Source organism: Chinchilla lanigera, unplaced genomic scaffold, assembly GCF_000276665.1.
Source record: "Chinchilla lanigera isolate Chin_1 unplaced genomic scaffold, ChiLan1.0 scaffold00026, whole genome shotgun sequence".
In the NCBI taxonomy this organism is placed as follows: Eukaryota; Metazoa; Chordata; class Mammalia; order Rodentia; family Chinchillidae; genus Chinchilla; species Chinchilla lanigera.
The window spans coordinates 13,586,695-13,603,682 of record NW_004955427.1 but is presented as its reverse complement, the minus strand read 5'-3'; the positions used below and the strand labels follow the sequence as shown (position 1 = coordinate 13,603,682).

Sequence of the window (16,988 nt, the reverse complement as noted above, 5' to 3'; positions counted from 1 at the left end):
ATAGCTTGACTTGTCATTCTTAGTGAAAAGAAAACCAGACTTGCACGCTCCTTCCAAGCCGAAGAAAAACATGCTCTCGGTGAGCACAGGCTCTGCAGACTTGCAAAGCAGCAATAACTCCAGCCTGGATGTCCTCAAACACATGATCCATGAGGTGGAACAGGAAATGGCGGAATACGAGCAGTGCACAGGGCGCGAGGTCACGGGCCTGCAGGGGGGTCAGGGTCTCACGGGCTTCACGTTGTCCTTGGTGAGCTCTCTCTGTCGCCTGGTTCGGTACCTGAAAGAGGTAAGTGTGTGTGGGTTGTTTATTTTTAAAAATAGGTTAACCACTCTAATTCAGATGTTTCGATTGCTGTGGAGATGTTTTCCTAAAATTGTCTTTTATTTTTTAAATTTTTAGTGATTCTTTTTTTGGTATGGGGGATTGAACCCCGTGTTTTGTACATTGACCTACATCCCAGCCTTTCTTATTTTTATTTACTTGGATTTTTTTGGTACCGGGGATCGAACTCAGGACCTTGCACTTGCCAGGCAGGCGCTTTTGCTGCTGAGCTATATCCTCAGCCCCCCTTTTTTATTTTGAGATAGTGTCTCACTAAATTGTTTAATTGCCCAGGCTGTGCTGGAAATTGCCTTCCTCCTGCCTCAGCCACCCACAGTGCTGGGATTCTGGGTGTCTCTGCCCTATGCCTGGCTTAAAATTGCTTTTTAATGGAAGATTTGTTGTCCTGTGATACTTGTTAAAGTCTTCATGTTCTTTTACCTGTAAGTCAGCAATCTTCAGAAGCATGCTTGAGATTCTTAGAAAGTATTACTAGAGTAGAGCATGTTTACCTGATCACTTACTTTACAAAGCTAAACCGTTTAATGTATAGAGTTAGTAGAGTTTAATGTAGTCATTTATTCTTAATTATATTTAATAAACAAGTTTTGAATTGGTGTTACAGCACATGTATGAAATTCGAAGGTACAGAAAGGTGTAAATGAAGCATCTGATTTTTGTTCCTGATTTCCAGCTAACCTGTTCGCTTCCTCACAGCTGTCATCCCTGTTACCAGTGCAGGCTTTTAGAGATGGTCTCTCTATTCAAACAGTATGTAAATGTTGCTAGGCATGGTGGTACATACCTGTAATCCCAGCACTCCAGGAGGCTGAGATAGGAGGATTGCAAGTTCAAACCCAGCCTGGGCAACTTAGTGTCTTAGCAAAACCCTGTCTCAAAATAAAAAATAACCACTCTGGTTTCTCTTAAGATCATATAAATCTTTTGTCTTTTTACTAAAAAGTTTTTGAAAAATGACTGGGGATGTAGTTTACTGAGTGAGAAGGCTCAGAGTTCAATCCCCAGTACTACAGGAAAAAAAGGTAAATGTGTATCCTTTCACTTTCTCACATTAAAAATAGTTATTTTTGTTCACTGTGTTACAAAAGGGGAGAGATGAAGCAGCACATTTTATTTTTATTTCAAAAAGTATAATAAATATAACAAAAATTTTCAATTCTTGTGCTTGCTTTGGCAGCACATATACTAAAATGGGAATGATACAGGAAAGATTAGCATGGCTCCTGCTCAAGGATAACTTGCAAATTTACAAAGCATTTCATAATTTTAATATATATGTGCCAGTTGTCCAAAATGAATGTCATTATTATGTGTTGCAAATATAGGCCAGTAAAAACTTTAAAATTCCCCTTGCTGTCACGTGTGTCTTTGTAATATCTTTGACAGCTTTGAGCAGAAACTGTTAGTTTTCAGTATGTTCTGTTATTAGTGGAAGTTTTTAATTTTTTTTTTAGAGTGAAGTTCAGCTGCATAAAGAAGTAGAGACAAGGCAACAACTGCAACAAATATTAGGTGACCACCGCGAGCTCATTGATGCTCTGACAGCTGAAATTCTTCTTCTTAGAGAAGAAAATAGTACCATACAGGTACTGGGATGCGATGCCAAACTTTTCTATTTATAATGGTGTAAAACATCTTTATGCATGTACGCGATCTGCTTAGAGTTGGCTTTGGTTCAGTTGTGCCAGTGAATTACCTATCACTCATTGTTATCATCAGCACTAGGTGTTACTGAACATTTATTATATTGTAGAACCTTGGACTGCAAATAGTATATAGAAGTCTGCTGCCTTTCAGAAGCATCCTACTTGTTGTAGGAGACAGAATGTACATTTAAATGATAATTCCTAATACTGTAATTATTATTCCAAAATGTGAAACGAGTGCTATGATAGCTACTTTTAATTTCAAAACAGCAAGAAGATAACCTTTCAAGAGCCCTTCTACAGTCACGGCAGAGGCTATTTACAGTTGTTTGTAATACCTTTATATTTGACTTGCCACTTGACTAATTGTGCTTTTTTCTTAAAAAAATGTTTGCAGTATCCCTTTTAGAAAACCTCGTCCTTGCATACTGCATTGAGCACTCTTGCTTTGTATGCCGTTGATGCTCTTTGTTTTTTTGTTTTTTGTTTTTGGTACCGAGAACCGAACTCAGAACCTTGCGCTTGTCAGGCAGGCACTGTGCTGCTGAGCTATATGCCTGGCCTTTGATGCTCTTTGGATATTGCTATTCCACCTTTACCACGTAATGTTACACTTACGTGTGTACTTATCACTGAAACTGTGCTGCTCGAGTGCAGAGGTTGTTTAATGGATCTTTTTATTCTCATGGGCACTGTTATTATTACTTACATTTATTAGCATAAGAGACACAAAAAGAGTAGTAGAGAAATTTGTGTTTGTGTCAGAAGACATTAGACAAAGATGTATAATTTTTTAAAAATTAATAATATAGTCCACATTCCATTCTAGCTTTTTAAGTGTATAATTCTATATTTTATAGGTTAGCCAGAGGGCAAAAGTCAATCTCAATGAAACTATTCTCAATCCAGAACATTTTTCGTCAGAGATATAGCTCAGTGGCACAGCGCCTGCCTGGCAAGCACAAGGTCCTGAGTTCAAGTCCAGGTCCAAAAAAAAACCCAGAACATTTTCATCACCCCCGAGAGAAATCCCATGCCTGTGAGGAATCACTCCCTCTGCATAGCCCCTGGCAGTTACTAATCCACTTTCTGTCTATGTATTTGCCTTCTTTTTGCATCTCATCATTTCATAGAAATGGAATGATGCAGTATGTCTGGCTTCTTTCATTCACCATGTTTTTAAGGTTCATTTATTCTGTATCGTATATATTTCATTCTTTTATATCACCCAATAATATTCCACTTTATGGATATGCCACATTTTATGTATCCGTTGTTCAATTGATGAAAATTTGGGTAATTTCCACTTTTTGACTATTATAAATATTGGGGCTAAAAACATTCATGTACATATTTTTGCATGAACCTGGTTTTATTTCTCCTGGGAAGATAAGGTTTAAAATACAGTGATTTATTTAACAAACTTTTCTTGAGCACCTGCTTTGGGCCTGGCATAGTTCTAGATGCAGCAGTACAGTAGGGAACAACATGTCGAAATCCTTACCCTCTTGGGGCTTGCATTTTAAATAAATCCTAAAAGAAGTAAACTACTAGTAAGTTAGGTGGCAGTATGTACTTTGAAGAAAAATAAAGCAAATAAAAGGCACAGGAAATGCCTACCATGGGTGGGATGTGGTTATAAATGCAGGGAGCCATGCCTGTCTGAGGAGGCGACATTTGAGCAAAGACTTGGAAGGGGTAAGGGACGCGGTGTTTAGAACAGATGGCAGGGAGCAGTCTGAACAGAGGAAAAACGGGCAAAGGTCTTGAGGTGGGAGTGTAGCCGTGAGAACAGAGTTACCGGGAAATCTAGTGTCACTGTGGGGGCGGGGGTGGGGTGGGAGGAGAGCAGCCAGGGGCAAGATCAGGTAGAGCAGATCACGTGTAGCTTTGCACACAGGTTGAGGACTTGGGCTGCATGAGATGGGAACTGGTGAAGGGAAGAGAGCTGATCGGATTTGGGTTTTAAGAGAATCACTCTGGACTGCAGTGCTGAAGCTAGAGCTGGGTTAGAGATCCCTGCTGTCTGCCGGGGAACAGTGTCTCCTGGTACCCCTAGGCAAAGAGAAATAACTAAGAGTTTCATTTGTTAAGTGGTTAGGTCCAAACCATTTATGTCCTAGCAACTTACAGAAAAAGATACACGTAAATTGAGAGAAAAACGAATGCATTTCATTCTTAAATAAGTAACAAATAGTTACTTACCAGCTGAATGTGTGTACCTTTTGAGCAGTGTACAACTGTCCAAAGAAAGTTCGGAATCACACTGGATACCATTACTCTTACTTTCTTTTCCACACTGATTTTAATCTAGAACTTTTTTTTCCCTTGCTTTGTGGCTGTTAAAGTCCAGTCATGAGAAGATTTGAGCTTATCAAAAGGAGTGTAATGCAGTCTTTTGTTGAAACTGTGAACTACTCCAAGCTCGGAGTTCATTGATGTCTGATAGATGGTCAGGCTTCACTGTTTCTCCTGAAAACTGAAAATATCCTCTGGGGCCTCTTGAGTTCACGCTGGTGTCCCGAGTATCTTAGCACACAGTTTGGGGACAGGACTAGACTAGGTGGCCAAACACAGACGCAGGGAGGAGTTGTTGGAACAATTCAGGTGGGACATGGTGGCTTGGTCTAGAGTGGAAGAGGAGAGGGTGTGAAAATTGATTAAATTAAAAATATACTTTAAAAGCCAAACAGACTTATTGGATATATGGTAAAGGAGAGGATGTGAGAGGAAAGAGAGTCAAAGGCATTTCCAGGGTTTTGGACTGAATCATTAAAATGGTGAAGTTTGTATTTATGAGGTGGGAAAGCCTTCAGGAGGAGTTTGGTTTTGTATATCTTAAGTATGAGAAGTCTATTTGAGTCCTAGGCAGAAATATTGAGGCCACGGGGTGCATGCGTGTGAAATCTGGGCTGGTGCTATAAAATGTTAGTATACTTATTCAGCAGTATTTCTGATATTTCTGATGTCTGGCCACAGCTGACTTGTATTCGACGTTTACATTTCTCTAAGCGTGTATGAGAAATACATGTGCTTAGGTAATAATTGATCTGTAGCTGTTATCTATGGCTTCTTTTACTTTCTCTTTATTACAAGGGCTTAGCAATTTGTACAACTTTCCTCTTTTTATGTCTACCTGCCATCTTCTGTGCTTCTAAGAGCCAGCTATTTAACAACAGTTCTTAGAAAGACCTGCATCATGTGGTTGTAATCAAACCTGTTGCTCTCAGATGATCTTCTTACATCTTCAGTGTGGAAAATATTAGGAACAAAACAAATGCATCCAAACTTCTGGGCAGTCCAGTTGGCTTTTAAATGTAAGAATGGAATATAAACACTTACATTCACCTACGTGACAGAAAATAAATCAGTAGTTGTGGTATTTTATGTGTGATCCTTTAAATAAAAGAAAACTTACATAATATTTAAAAATATGTATGAAATATATACATAGGCAAATACAAGAATATATATCTTTATATATAGGCAGTATAATTAGCTCTCTCACACATATAAAATATAAAGTAGCAGTCATATTCCATATAAAATTTTATGCTTTTCTCTTTCCCTTAGACATTATTTCATAGACATTACCATAAATATTTACAGTGTTCATCTTTATTGGTTTAAATGCCCACTGAATATTTTATTCAATGGGCAATTTTCTGCCCCTGATCTGTCTCTCTCTTGGAGTAACTTGTGAGTCATTTGAAATAATCTGTATGAAGAGTTTTACACACTGAAAACCCTATACAAAAGGTTCTTATTTTTATACCAGGCTATTTCTTAATAGCCCATGATTTACTTAACTATTTCTCTGTCATGGGTTATCTAGAATATTTATAATTATGCATAGCATTGTGTCGCATTGTTTTAGAGTTTGAATGAAAGTCTTGAATCCTTGGGGGATTTAAAATAATGTTATCTACACATACATCATTGCATGGCCCTGTGTCATGGTTTGATATCTGTTATGATGATGCTCTTTCATTGCTTCTCCAGGCCAGGCTTCAGCAGTACATGGTCACAACAGATGAGCAACTTATATCACTCTCACATGCCATTAAGAACTGTCCTGTGATAAATAACTCTAGGCAGGAAACTCAGGCTTCAGCTTCAGAAAGGGAAGCCACAGATAGAAGAGTTGGGGACAGTCCAGGTAAGTAGAGTCTTATTATCCCAAACCATCATTAAACTGTTTAATGTCCTTAGAGCAGTGGTGGCGAACCTATGGCACATATGCCACAGTGGGCTGTTTGTAACATTGAAAGCTCTAAAAGATTCACCATCACTGCGTTAGAGTAACAGACAAACAAAACTCTGAATCCCTGAGCTTATATGGAATTATTGGCTGTTTAGGCATAGCTGTATTATCACTACTACAACTGTCACTACTTTTCCAGCTGATATTTATGAATGCTTTTTAAACATGTATTATCATATTTAATCCTTATGATAATCATATGAAGTGGATATGGTTGTTATTGTTATATAAGGAAACCAAGGCTTAGGGAATGTTGGAATTTAGCAGTCCCATGGATAGAAAGTAGTACAACCAAATACCTAGATGAGTAAGACTTTAGTGCAAACACTTTTAATCATGATGTCTGATACAGAAAGATAAGGGAGGTTATTAGAGAAAAATCCCTGAGTTTTGGAAATTTATAACTTTTGCTCAGATATGGTGATATTTTAAGATTCTTTCTTTATCTTGTATGCTTTCATGAACTATAACCTTAATAGGACATTGAGGGTTTTTCATTTTTTTTATTTTTAAGTAAATCTTTGGTGACTGTCTACAGTGTTTTATGTGTGTAGGATTTTTTCTTTCGCTAGATTCTAAGAAATGGCAGACTAAACTTTAACTTGCAAGAAGTAAATGCAGTGGGGAGGGCTCTGTTTTCTGGTGGGATATTGCTGTTAATATCTCTGACAAGTGTCAGTCCTTTACTGTTGTCTGAGTTAAGCTTCACTATGGAGAAAGCTTTTAGTTCTTCAAAGGTTAAAAAAGCTAGAAGTGAGTATATTATAAGGTTATTGTTAATTATCTTTATTGCTTGTGGAAAAAGTTAGAAAGATTTATGTAAGTGAAACCAGTTTAGCATCTTTCTGAGTCTTGGATTGTGTAGCCCTGTGTTAGTTACTTTTTTTATTGCTGGGACAAAATACCCAATGCCCAAAATTAAGAAAAGAAAGTTTTATTTAGCTTACAGTTTGTAGAGGTTTCAGTCCACAGTCAGCTGGCCTCAAGGCAGGGTGGCATGGCAGAGGGGCAATAGTTCATGATGGTGGAAGACAGCAAAAGCAACAGGACCAAAAAGGGGTAGGGAGAATAAGCCTCTTTTTCTCTCTTATATTTTAAGCAGGCTACCCGCTCTAGGGCAAGTGTAGCACTCACACCATTTCCCTGTCCTCCTTATGCACAGGCTGAGGATGTTTACAAAGTGAGGACTCTAGCCCCCCGTGGAGTCACTTAGTTAAATTTTGGAACTTCTCAAATTGACACAGTGACTCAACCATTACAACATCCTAGAGTATGGTCACTCTAGGGCATGTCCTCTACATCCTAAGATGTGAACTGCTGAGTCACTTAGTTAAATTTCTAAACTTCTCAAATTGACACAATGAATCAACCATTACAATATCCTAGAGCATAAATAGTCACTCTAGGGCATGTTCTCTACATCCTAGGATGTAAACTGCTGAGTCACTTAGTTAAGCTTCTAAAACCAAATTGATACAATGTATCAACCATTACAAAGGGGGAAAGGTTTATTTAGCTCACAGTTTGTAGGGGTTTCATTCCTAATCCACTGGCTCCACAGCAGGGTGGCATATGGCAGAGGGGCAACAGTTCATGGTGGCAGAAGACAGCAAAAACAAAGAGAGAGAGACAAGCTTTTTCTGTCCCTTAAATTGTATGCAGGCTACTAGGATTAGGGTGGTGCCATTCTAATCAGTGGACTGATGTAGCAATCACCCACCCTTCATCCCAGCATTGCAATATGATTCAGTCACATACTCTGGATTCAGCAACCTCCAAAACTGCATGAGGCTTTTGGGGGACATCTAGAGAGAAACCATAACAAACTCTTCCGCAGTACTATGGTGTAAGAGTATACCATCACAGTGCGTGAGGTGAAACTACAATGCCTTGTTTTGTGAAGAGTCTTGTATGTGGAGATCAGTATTCATATGTCCTATTTTTGCCATTTGGTTGCTGTCATGTCCATTAGAAAGCAAAGAATGAATTCTAAAGTGGCAGGCAAGAGTTTGTCGCTGGCTTTCTTTTTTATCACCTTTTATTACCCTTAGTTCTTTTCTCAGAAGTACCAACTTCTTGCCAGTGCTGTCTTTGCAGACGTCTGCCTATGAATTATTGGCAAAGGAGGAGGTAGCCTACAAAGTAAAGGCTGGGCCGGGGATATAGCACAGCGGCACAAGCGCCTGCCTGGCAAGCACAAGGTCCTGAGTTAGATTCCCAGCACCAAAACAAAAGAAAAGAAAGTGAAGGCTCTGTGGTTCTGTTAGGGTTTATATCTGACGTCCCTGCAAAGCCTCGTGTGTGCAGAGTGAGGCTTTGGAGGACAGGGAGCTACAGCGGGCTTGGTGTGGGGAGGAGTGGCCCGATGGGGAGAGCTGGTCTCAGGGATGTGCCGTGGAGTCCCCATCTGCCCCTCCAGCTCCTCCCTTAACTCTGCTTCGGGGCTGTCATGATGCGAGCTGCTTCCTTCCCCACCAGGCCCTTCCCCCGTGCTGCCCTGGAACCAGCTGGCTCTGGATGGAACCCTTAACAGCTTGAGCCAAAATAAACCTCTCTCCCTTTAAAAATTGTGGGTGTTGAGTATCGTGTCTCACTAATGAAGAAAGTGACTAAGATGAGTCATCTGGATTTCGCACTCTACTGAAAGGCACTTGGGAATACATACCTGAAATGTGCCCACACTCGCTTTTGTTCCTTGCATATGAACACCCTCTTTTCTTCTACAGAGGCTCCTGTTGGAAGTTCCAATGTGCCCATGCCATTGAGGTTCAGAGGGGAAGAAGTGGTTGATTTCCTACAGGAAGAGTTGCCTGTTAAACTGTCTCAGATGCCAAACCGCCCTGACAGTACACATCTGGCCAGCAGTTTTCCAGCACATGTCTTCGAGCCAGCTGTGTTGTTAACACCACCCAGGCAGAAGAGCAGTGCGGAACTCCCTCCTCTGCAGGATGGTAAGCAGGCTTCTCCTGAAGTTGTTCTGTTCCACCTCTGTAAGGTACTGGGTTTACTATTACCTGAAAAACGTAACTGAAAAAGACATCGATAACTGCCTACAACCTTTCAGCTGAAGGATGCATTTTCAGGGTGACTTGTACTAGTGTTTCATTCTGATATAATAAAGTGTGACATTGTACATATGTTCTACTGAACATTGTAAATATTAAAGTCAGATCAAAGGATCAAAGTGCAGAGCATGAAGTTGCGGAGTTAGAGGAATTCTCTTTGTCCCTATTGTCCTGGAATATATGAAAAAGAAACAAGAGGAGATTATGCTCCAGAGAATAAGGAAAGTTTGGGCAGGGAAAGATGAGAACTGTGACTTTAGGATTTTGTAAGTCAGATCTGATCATCATACTAATCACTTTCTCATCACAAGTTTTCAGATCAGTTGAGGGAATTTTATAACAAAAGTAGACAAATAGTTAAAGAGTTAGAATTAGACATGTGTAAAGTTTTAAATAAAACACCAAACTATTTTCCTGATCCTTAGCTCAGATGATTCATGAATGGCCTTCCAAACTTCTATAGGCCTCTTCACTGTTGGAAAGAGAAATTATTGGTCCATATGTGTGTTTCCTGGAGCTTTTTCTTTTATCTGCAGAGGGTCCTTCAGTTTGAAAAAAGTTAAAAACTACTTAGACACTTCCTTCTCCAGACATTTTTTGAAAAATAATATTCAGCTCTGATTTCCCTGAGTTTTTATTTCTTTAAAAAATTGTTTATATTCTTCCATAGCAGAACAGAAAAGTAACTTTGGTTGTCATTGAGGCACAAAATTTTGTAAAATTTTCTGCATTAGTATATGTTTCCCATATAGGACATGAAAGGCCATAAGAGGTTAAAGGAAATGTCAAATCCTTGTTATTAAAATTTTGCATTGATGTCTGTAATGCAAATATAATGTCTGTCAGACCAGTTTGGTGTAGTGGAGACAACTCCAGGCTGAGCGTCAGAAGTGCTGGCCTGCCTATCACTGACTACCTTAAGATACTGACCTTTTTTTCTGGATCCTAGTTGTCTATCTTTTGCACAAGAGGGTTTTTCCTTAATGTCTTTTCTAGCTCTCCAATTCTATGATTCACAATTTCCCCTTCAGAGGGCTGGAAAGTGTTATCAACTCTGGCTAGATTAAGGAACTATGCTTTCAATTCAGGTTAGATTTTTTCATTTTTTAAAGTAATTGTTTAAATGTTGTGCTGTTATTAAGAAGCTTTATAATGATCTCTTGTGAAGTATTATAAAATATATCTCACTGGTGGTAATAAAAGAGCTTAAAATTATTTCAAAGAAACAATCACAATAAATATTTTTACTCTGCAAATATACTAAGGGCCCATTCAAGCAAGTAATGTCAAGGACTGCTATAGGAAACATGTTAGCATTTTCAGTAGGTTCTAATAATGACTACCCATTTTGTTTATAATGCACAGTAGAAGTGCCTTTGAATATGTATTTTGAATTGATGACACTGTATTTTTTAAGCATTATGTTTGGAATACTCACATGTGAATTATTCAGTTAAACTGAATATGCAAATGAAGATAGAAGATACATAGGGCTTTTCATCAGCATTCAGAAGCCTCACCCTTCTGTTGACATACTTTTCTAACTACCATGATGGGCTAATGAGATCATTTGATACCACTCTACTAGAAAATAACACATGTTTATTATTACTCTACAGTATTGAGGAGGACTGTTCAAACTCGTCCTGCTCCACCAGTTCTTCCCACTGTGGAAATAATGGAGAAGGAACAAAATTGGGAAAAGAAGACCATACCTGTTGATACAGATATTCACAATTCAAGTGAGGAGAATCGACTCTTCACTCAGAGGTGGAGAGTCTCTCACATGGGAGAAGATCCGGACAATAAAACCCAGACACCTTTTGTTAACCTCTCACAGCCCCTCTGCAATTCCCTTCCCAATGTTCAACAGTTGAGAAACCCTGCATTCTCAGAAGAGCTCCTGCCGCTGGGAGATGGCCAACAGCTTAGAACAGCGGAGGCATCGATACAAAGAAAGGACATAATGGCACGGATTGCCGAGTTGACGCTGCAGAATTCAGCTAAGACCCATCTCAGTAATACTAATGGGTCAGGAGCAGAACTAGGGGACGGACTGAACAAACAGGAAAGTGCTAATGCCACGACTGCTGTGAGTACCAGTTAAGGATCAACTAGGGACATACAGGAATTTAAGCTTCACTTCTGAAGAGAGATCTTTGCAGAAGTGATAGCTTTGAGGCTGCCACTAGATAGCTTATGCTTTGGCATGTCTTCATCACCAAGATAGGTGAAAGTTATTTATTAGTTTATATTGCATATACAATAAGAAGACAACATGAAAGAAAAAATACACGTGAGGAAAATAGGTCTAAAATAATGTGTGCAGGAAAGCTAAGATTAAATTAGGAATGAAGTTTTAAGTGAACTATGTAATAAGCAACTACATTTTAGTTGAAAGTATTTTTCCTCCTAAAGTGGATCATACAAGAACAGTTGGCCCTTAACTCATGAACAGTTAATATTTTAGAACACAGAATGCATTTTCCCATGGAAACAATTCTTCAGAAAGGATCATTAAAGTCAGACTTTAAAGTACATACAAATCATCTGAAGACCTTGCTCTAAGTCTTGGGTAGGACCTGTGCATTTCTAATAAGTTTCCCAATGATGCCTCTGTCACTGAGGGCCATATTTTAAATAGCAACCATCTGCATATTACAGAACATGAATTTTATAAGTTAAGTAAACTTTGTGGGCTTGAAACCTTCCTTTCATTGTTAGGAGAAAAGGGATTCCAGGTTCCAAGTGGGAGTGCATCTAACATGCTTTCTCGGGCAGACCCTACTGATAGGAGACACTTTCTTTTGTACCCTTCTTGAGCTAGGGGTGTTCCTGTGAGGGTTCTGATGGGGAACAGGACAGTGTTCAGTGTGGGAAGGAGCTGGGCGCCTCACCTGGATTAGATGCACTTGAGGTGGCTTTGTCCATAAGAGCTGCCCAAATACTGAATTAAGGTCTCGCTGAGGACCACTGGGGGAGGGAGGGGTAGGAGCCACCTGTTAGCACTGGCTCATGGGGAATGAAGGTAGTGTGGTATCGAGTCACAGAATGCGAGTTAGAGGGACTGGCAGAGGAGGAGCCAGGAAGATTGGGCAGCAGCTGTTGATGGGGCTGTAAATGTCGCAGTTTTGAGTCACTGGGAGACAGCTATGTTTGCAGTTTTGAAGATTGTTTGAAACAGATAACTCTTAGATTTAAAAAAAAGACAACACAGTTAAGTGTTGAGCATGTGTTCTTTTCTAATGAGTGCATCAGTCTAGAAAGGACAGTTTATCCTGTTTTAATTGAAAATATAGAATGATCTTTAATTCATACTATTTTGCTTATCTTAAAAAAAAAACTAGTAAGAACAAGCTATACATTAGTAATTTCTGTTAGGGATTGGCTTTCTATTTCCCCAAAGGGACATACTTAATGAAATTATTGGAATTGACAGAAGTACATTTTCAAATTAAACTTACATTCCTGGGGGAGCTATTTTTTACTCTTATGCCCCAATTGCAGCTGTTTTTGAGGAGATTATCGTAGGCTAAATGTAGCCTGGAGAGGCTGATACGTCATCAGAAGGGGTGACGGGGTTCTCATGGTGCCGAGTGACTCACGGTGCCTGATTGAAGAGTGCAACTATGGAAACATCTGTTTCAAATACAGCAGATCCTTTGTAATCTGTCCAACTTCAGATCTGTCATCAGTAGGTGTGTGGCAGAAGTCATCTCTTTGCTCCTGAGCTCTTTTGTACAGCTCTGCAAATGCTAAGCAGTGTAGCCTTTGACCGTGTGCTCAGTCAAAGGTACCACAGTGTGTGGCGACAGCAGAAGAATTAGTATCCTTTTACTCTACTCCTTCCTTCAGTTAAATGATTTGTAGGTCCTATTGTTTGCTCACTGTTTGCATTTGTTTATAACAAGGGATATGACTGTGAATTTGCCGGCCCCTAGTAGAAAAGGCAGAATTGAGTGGTGCTTTTTCCAGTATTGAATTTATGCCCTTTTTCCCCTCCAAAGACTTTTCCAGTCGCACAGTCTGTAACCCCAAGCAGCATGGAGGAGCGGATTGCAGAGTTGAATCGACAGAGTATGGAGGCCCGTGGAAAACTATTACAGTTGCTAGAGCAACAGAAACTTGTTGGCTTGAATCTTTCCTCTCCACCAGTGTCGCCTGTTCAGTCGCCTCTCAGAGCATGGACTGGTTGGTCACAAACCCATGACTTAAAAACTAGAAATATGAAGGTTTTCACTTTCTAAATTTTGCAAGTTCGTCATAAGTATCATTTCAACCCTGTCTACTCTCAGGATATGTTGAGTTCTAAGTGAAATAACAGAAATAAAAGCATTTGTTAACCTTACAGAATTCTTCAGGCAAAAAATATCATAGTTAATCACAAAACTACACTTGTGAGTGAGCTAGCTGCTTAATGTTTTTTCATTGCAGCTAGCACTGACATCTCATATATGTATTAGTTTGGTGTTTGTTACCGGGCCCCCAGTATGAATGCTGGGGTACTCCAGACCATATATGGCAGGCACACGGTAGTAATCTGCCAGTGAGAGTTTTTGCCTATTAGGAATTATTTTGGTTTTGAAAATATTTACCCAGAAAGCAGACTCCTTGAAATTACTGGGTGAGTGATGGGCAATATATTTCCCCTAAGGACTTCCTCTGTGTTTATTCTAGGGTTCTTCACATGACAGCTTTGTTCTTCATAGTCATGATGTCTGTTGCAAAGCCATGATGTCTAGAGAAAATTCTGATTTGCATAAACATATTAAATTACTCCAATGTGGATGAACATTACCTTGTGCCTGCCATATATGGTCTTTTCTTTTTGCCATATATGGTCTTATACCTACTTAATAAGTAGGCAAGCTGAGGCATAGAGAGGTTAAGTAATTTTCTGAAATTCAAAGCAAGTTGTAGTTTGCACGTGTGTTCTTTCCATTCTGGTGGCTCTGTCTCCTAAAGTATTCTTTTTTAAGTAAAACTCTCGGTTTCATAGTAGGCTCTATGGGGAATAATGATAAAAATAAGAATAAGGCATATACATGAAAACCCTCTTTTATTTTCTAGTGTAACTAAGGAATATTTTATTTTTTTATTTTTTTATTTTTTTTGGTATCAGAAATAGAACTCATGACCTCAGGCTTGCCAGGCAAACACTCATGCCGCTGAGCTATATCTCTGGCCCATTAAGGAATATTTTATAAAATTAAATGAGATATAATTTCCTTAAAGCCAGGAAATCACTGGTGGGTTTTTGTTGTTATCATTTTGATCTTGTTTTTTTTGATACAGGGTCTCACTGTGTAGCTCAGGCTGGCTTTGAACTCACTGTGTAGCTCAGGCTGGCCTCAAATGCATGGCAATCCTCCAGCCTCAGCCTCCCAGGCTGATATTACAGGTGTGGGCCCCCACACCTAATTTAAGAAATTACTGATTTTAAGCAAAGATTCATGGTAGCCTCTGTGAAACTGCCAGGGATAGACAGCAAGTCTTTCATTAGTTAATAATTAGTGAATATGTGCTGATTGATTACTTCTAAAACTTTTAAAATGCATATTATGATACTTACTTTTGGCCAAATGAGTGCTTCAACCAACTTTCCCCTCATACATTAGTCTGTTAGTAATGGTAATAATGTAATAGATTTGAAAGATTGAAAGTTTTATTGAATTTCTTCAGAAATCTTCTCCCCCTCCTCCTTTCTTTTAAACTTTAGATATCTTTCTTTGGACAAAGATCTCAGATTCTTCAGAGCAGTCTCTTACCTTCTGTTTCTCACTTCCGGATCTGACACGATAGCACTTGTCTGAAGGCCCTGGCTCTCTATGAACGGGCATGCTACTGAACTGACACTAGTAACTAAAGTTGCACGGTTCATTTTTCAAAAAAATCTTGCAAGTGCGTCTGTGGGCCATAATGATAATAATACTGAAAGAACCCCCCATTTGTAAAATAAGATTGAAATTGAACAAAATTTTTATCTTATGGACAAGTAATGAAACTGTTTATTTTTTTAAAAATTTAGAAGGTGGAAAGAGGACCATTGACGTATGTGTACCAGGAGCAGAAGCCCCAGAAAGCTCCAAAGGCAATACTGTCTCTCCTGTCAGCGGGACAAATACAAGAAGGTAGGGCTACAGTGTGAGCAGTTTCTTTAAAAATCAAGAATGTGGTGTGGATTTCATTCTCTTTGTGATAAAAGGATGTGCATAATATCTAATTTAAGATCAGAAAGACTCATAAAGAGCAAATAATTGGAGAGGAGAACTTGGAGGGAGGAAGGTGAGTGAAGAATAAGGTTAAGTAGAAAATTATGGGTTGGCTACTGAAAACAAAAGTGGGCTAACCACAAATGTAGAGTATTTATGAGTTACAAAATTAGGAGATAATAGACAAGATGAGTAAATTGGCTGGCAGTGCTCCTGTACAGTAGGTGAAACCGCAGCTCACAGAGCTGAGTGATTCACCAAATGGGTCGCATGGGTGGTGAGTGGTGACATTACAGATGTACCTGTGTTTGTGCGTCTGCCTTCTCACATGCTCTGCGCTGCTCCAGCTCTCACCATTCTTCCGCTGTCCTGACCTTACCCACCAGTGCGTACCCACTCTCCACTTCAATGTCAGAAACTTTTCTGTACGATACTTGTCTTGGTTCCTTTTCTCTTGTTGCTGAGACAAAATACCCATGCCCAAAATTAAGGAGGGAGAGGTTTATGTAGTTCACAGTTAGTGGAGGTTTTAGTCCACAATCAGCTGGCTCCAAGGCAGGGTGGCGTGGCAGAAGAGCAACAATTCATGGAGGCAGAAGACAGTAAAAGCAGCAAGAGCAGAGGGGAAGCTGAGCAAGAGAAGACTCTTTCTGTTCCTTATATGGTACGCAGGCTACCCACCCCAGGGCGGGGTAGGGCTACCCCCCTATAATCCCAGCCCTAGACAGTGAATCAGTCACAAACTCTAGAAGCTCACCCCCATGACTGCATGAGACTTGGGGGGGACATCTGGACACAAACCATAACAATACTATAATGGCAGGCACATTTGTCCAGATCCACAGAATGTGTCACATGAACAGTGAACCCTAATGGAAAGCATGAACTTTAGTTAATGTGTTGATACTGGATCATTGGTTGTAACAGATGTGCCACACTAATGCAAGATGTTAATTGGGAAGACTGTTGAGGTAGAGCTGCAGGGATGTGAAGTGTCTGGACTTTCCACTTAGTCTTTCTGTGAACCCACACACACACAGATGTAGGTTGGTGAAATTGTGTTACAAATAATTTTCCTAATTTGGACCTAAGTCAGCCATTGTTTTGCAAGCTCTTTCCAGTATTACGAATTGTCATTGCTTGCATAATTTGTGAAGACTAATATTAGCTCATTCTTGTTATCTTTTTATTTTCATAAATAGATCTTCAGGGGCTACTAGTAATTCTTGTTCTCCCTTAAATGCCACCTCAGGAAGCGGACGACTCACACCTATTAATCCGAGAACAAAGGTACCTTATAAAATGTAACTGTGAAATGTGTGTAGGGGTCATGAGCATGAGGGTGGAAGGTGACTGATTTTAGTGATTTCCTTTCTTAGCTATTATTGCTGGTATCCCGAAGGTGATATAAAATCCTCAACAAAAAATACTATAATTCACTTTCATTAGAAAAAC

The 16,988-nt window shown here is 39.5% G+C and overlaps 1 protein-coding gene and 1 long non-coding RNA gene across 4 annotated transcripts in view; one reads left to right on the top strand and one right to left on the bottom strand.

Annotated features, from left to right (window-relative positions):
• Positions 1 to 16,988, top strand: part of Spice1 (spindle and centriole associated protein 1) — a 41,816-nt gene that overhangs the window by 22,974 nt on the left and 1,854 nt on the right. For all 3 annotated transcript variants that reach the window (XM_005386399.2, XM_013515113.1, XM_013515114.1), the window contains 8 exons: positions 24 to 289; positions 1,801 to 1,932; positions 5,995 to 6,151; positions 8,983 to 9,207; positions 10,941 to 11,413; positions 13,329 to 13,512; positions 15,350 to 15,452; positions 16,736 to 16,823. In XM_005386399.2, coding sequence (XP_005386456.1) covers positions 24 to 289; positions 1,801 to 1,932; positions 5,995 to 6,151; positions 8,983 to 9,207; positions 10,941 to 11,413; positions 13,329 to 13,512; positions 15,350 to 15,452; positions 16,736 to 16,823 — 1,628 coding nt within the window. The remainder of the gene's footprint in view (positions 1 to 23; positions 290 to 1,800; positions 1,933 to 5,994; positions 6,152 to 8,982; positions 9,208 to 10,940; positions 11,414 to 13,328; positions 13,513 to 15,349; positions 15,453 to 16,735; positions 16,824 to 16,988) is intronic.
• LOC102003674 lies at positions 3,799 to 8,984 on the bottom strand. The gene is made up of 3 exons (XR_001234373.1): positions 8,922 to 8,984; positions 5,210 to 5,340; positions 3,799 to 4,619 (listed from the first exon to the last, which is right to left on the bottom strand). It is a non-coding gene; the product is annotated as an uncharacterized LOC102003674 (long non-coding RNA).